Consider the following 4116-nt stretch of genomic DNA (forward strand, 5'->3'; position numbering starts at 1 on the left):
GTGGTGGGGGGGGGGGGGGGGCGCATGGGCGAAGTTACATGCTATAAAGGGTGGTCAACTGATCACCCTTCGTTGGAAAATTACAATGCGTATATAGGTAAAATATTAGATTTTAGAGGTATATAACATATATTGAACACTCTTTCTCGGAAATATTTTTTCACTTCTTTCAAATTTGAACACGCTTGAGTAAATTCCTGGCTTCGCCACCGGAGGTGAGGGGGAGGGAGGGAAGGAATATAATATGAGAAATTGATGACTTCCGCGTTAGAAACCTAGTATAATGTAACGCCATTATTAATTTACATATAATATTAATTCATCTCCCTAGTTTATCCATACATCAATGCATTGAACTTGTTTTTAATTAATAAAGAAAAGTCAGCAAATTCCTTTATTTTCCAATCATCTCAAAATCATTATATTTGAATAGTTATATATAAGTCAAAATTGCCGAATGTTTCAATGTTAACTTTCCATTTTTTTGGAGTGTTAATTAGCAGTCATGTTGAATTTTCAAACTACGACCAGTAGCATCAAGATATAAATTACTACGTACTTCTTTGTTTATTTATAAAAGGTACTTCTCTTCTTCTTTCTCCTCCCCGCTGAGTGGCAAAACAGATAAGAAAAATAATTATCCATCCATATTATTTACCAAAAACAGGTTGGATAGTGAACTTTTTAAAAATGGGTCAAATATGGATAAGAACCATAGATAACGAATGGATAATTAATGAGTTTAACTCTTGCATTTGCAAAGACTCAAATTGGGGCTTCCTCAAGTTTGGGGCACTAGGAATTCTCCCAAAAGTAACCATATTCAAGAAGTCATGGATAATTTGGATATCCATATTATTCGCCGGTTAACTCGTAATTCTATCCGCATTAAATATGAGTCATATTTTATCCGTACTTATATTACTCATTTTCAACCCGTACATATCCGACCCAATCCGCCCGTTTGCTACCCCTAGTCGAGAGTAACAACTAGTCCGAACACCACAGTCATCCAAAAGAAACTAGGGTTAAATTTGACGTTATGATGTCTTACCACTGGCCACGTACTCAGGAGCTGCATAACCATAAGTGCCAACGACCCTAGTGCTCACATGCGAGTTGCCATTTACTGGACCCAACTTGGCCAATCCAAAATCAGAAAGCTTCGCATTGTAGTCCTGTCTTAGACAATTTACAATTTGCATACATATATATATTTATTTAATTAATTAGTTACGTACTAAAATGAAATATCAGTATATATTGGAAAATGAAAAAAAGATGAGAAATTACCTCATCTAGTAAAACGTTGGAAGCTTTAAAATCACGATAAATGACTTGCTTCTCTGTTGTATGCAAGAAAGTAAGACCTCTAGCTGCTCCAATCACTATTTTAAGACGTGTGTCCCACAATAGTGTTTCTGCACCCTCTTCTAATAAACCAAAAATAATCAAGACAAGCTATTTTATTTTTATTTTTATTTTTTACTCTGTGATTTATATGAAATAATAATTTAGAACTTACTTCTGAAAAGGTGACGTTCTAAGCTTCCTTTCTGCATGTGTTCATATACGAGAAGGAATTCCTTTTCTTCACAGCAATATCCGATGAGTTTTACTAAATTTGGATGACTAAATTTTCCCAAAAACTTTACTTCTGCCTGCAGTATATACCTCACACACTCTTTTAGTCATTTTCTTTTGAAAAAATCATAGGAAACGGTCAGAGAAGACCAAAGTGATTAATGATAATCATAGAAATTACGTAAAGTTTATATATGTGGAGGTGGATCTTTGAATAAATCAGCCATATAATAATCCAGAACTACATGCATTCGCTTAAATGCACTACTAAATTTGAACAATGATATAGTATGTAATTTGGCCAAGCTTTTGGATCACAAAATTAAAATTAAATAATGGTTTTTAATGAGGCAATGACATGGCAAAACGTATAAGAGTAGCCAAAACTTTCTTTTAATAAGTACTTATTTTATAGAGGCGGAATGTTTGGCCAAGCTTTTATAAAAAAGATAGCTAGTAGTATTTTTGAGTAGTAGTAAAAACTATTTTTCAGATGCCGAAAAAGTAGTTTTTCTCGAAAGCACTTTTGAAACCTTGCCCAAGCACATATTGCTATTGGCAAAAGTATTTTTTGATTGATTAGCCAAACATAAATTATTATACTTCAAAAGTATTTTTTTTAAAAAGCAATATTCAAAATAAACAAAGATTTTGAAAGCATGGTCAAACAAGTACGAACAATTAGAAAAAGATATTACGATTTGTGCATCGATAGAATAAATTTTTACACCATCAGAATATAAGTTAAATTTATAACATCAGGTAATTCTTCACAACACTAATCAAATATAATAACATGAGAAAAATGTAATTACTTGATCTAATATATTAAATTATACTGATAGGGGCGGAGCCACAATGTTTGTTGCGTGTTCAGTCAAACCCAGTTCAAATCCTATATTTATATTAAGAAATTCAATGAATATTGTATAAATTATTAATTTAAAACCCAGGAACTTAAAAAGATTATAATCCTGAACTCATAAGGTTCAAATCCTAACTCTGCCTCTATATACTAATACACAATAGTATCAAAGTTCGTTTGATGTATATAACTTTTGAATTCTTAAAAATACTAAGTGGGCGTTTGGACGTAAGAATTGTAAAATTCCAAACAAAAAAATGAAAAAAAATTTCAAGTGAAAATGGTATTTGAAATTAGAGTTGTGTTTGGACATGAATATAATTTTAGGTTGTTTTGAAGTTTTGTTGGTGATCTGAGTGAAGATTTTGAAAAACAGTTTTTTGGAGTTTTTCAAATTTTCGAAAAATTCCAAAATCATCTTCAAGTGAAAATTAAAAATTTTGTGGCCAAACATTGATTTCGAAAAAAAAGTAAAAAAATTTCGGAAAAAAGTAAAAAAATTCTTATGTCCAAACGGGCTCTAAGTGGAGTACTATAAAGTACAAGCACCATAAAACGAAGGGAAATTGAACAGAGTGATGCTTTTGAAGCAGAAATATTGCATGGAGATGAAACACCAAAAAATACAACAACATACCCCGTATAGTTTTATATATGGGGTCTGGAAAAGAAGTGTGTAACCAAACCTTACTCTCTACCTACCTAGTGAAGATAGAGAGGATGTTTCCAATAGACCCTCGACTCAAAAAAGTTGGGAGGAGGAGAAGAAGAAGAAGAAGAAGCGCGGGGGGATTATGAAACACCAAAATAGAGAAAGTAATTAACCTGCCATTCCTTGAGACCTTGCTGACTATCAGGATTGGATTTTTTCACAGCAACAGCCATTCCAACACCAACTCTAGAAGGAGCTAATGTTTTCTTATCAACCCAACCTTTGAAAACCCTATCAAAACCTCCTTCCCCCAACACTGTATCTGGTCTAAAATTCCTCGTCGCGCTCTTCAGTTCCGCTAAACTGAACACTTTCAAATTGGGACTCACTATCTTCCCACTCGTCGCCTCTGCTTCCTCTTGTTTTCCGATGATATTATCTTTGGACGTGCTACTGCTACTCATGGTAGGAGTATCAGTTTTCTTATTGCATACTACTGTACGTTGAGACATATTATAATTAAGTAAGAATATCATCTTTATTTGATGAGACACAATAAAAGGGCAAATTAAAACAAAAATGTAGGTACATGTATTTATACCTGCTGGAGGGCTAGAAAGCTGGACAGAGCTAGAATGATTTTCTACAGATTGTGTCCAACAGTTCCCCATTTCTCTCCGTGTTGTTATGATTTTTTTCCTTTTCAAGGATCACTTTTGGGAAGTAGTATAGTATCATTTGTACTAATTATAAGTACTAGCAGTAGTATCTTATTAAAGGTTGTGGCCGTCTATGTGAAAAAAAAGAGACGACTCAGGAGAAAGTGCCTACCCCAGAAAACGGGTGACGTCTTTTTATAAATAGGGCATGCCGGTAGTCGTACCTCAAGAGTGTGATATACGTAACCTACCCTAATGTAAACATTATTGATTGTCTCCGTGGCTCGAATCCGTCACAAATAGATCACATAAAAATAATTTTATCATTGCTTCAAGATTCCCGGAAGTATTGTCTT

The 4116-nt window shown here is 33.6% G+C and overlaps 1 protein-coding gene across 1 annotated transcript in view; it reads right to left on the minus strand.

The window, feature by feature from the left end:
* LOC109207116 (probable serine/threonine-protein kinase NAK) overlaps positions 1-3887 on the minus strand; it is a 6122-nt gene extending 2235 nt beyond the window's left edge. The window contains exons 1-5 of the mRNA XM_019370000.1: positions 3703-3887; positions 3275-3597; positions 1526-1661; positions 1294-1433; positions 1055-1178 (exon numbers count right to left, since the gene is read on the minus strand). Coding sequence (XP_019225545.1) covers positions 1055-1178; positions 1294-1433; positions 1526-1661; positions 3275-3597; positions 3703-3772 — 793 coding nt within the window. The 5' untranslated portion in view covers positions 3773-3887. The remainder of the gene's footprint in view (positions 1-1054; positions 1179-1293; positions 1434-1525; positions 1662-3274; positions 3598-3702) is intronic.
* Between the last annotated feature and the right edge of the window lie 229 nt (positions 3888-4116).

The sequence above is a fragment of the Nicotiana attenuata genome, unplaced genomic scaffold (genome assembly GCF_001879085.1).
Source record: "Nicotiana attenuata strain UT unplaced genomic scaffold, NIATTr2, whole genome shotgun sequence".
In the NCBI taxonomy this organism is placed as follows: domain Eukaryota; kingdom Viridiplantae; phylum Streptophyta; class Magnoliopsida; order Solanales; family Solanaceae; genus Nicotiana; species Nicotiana attenuata.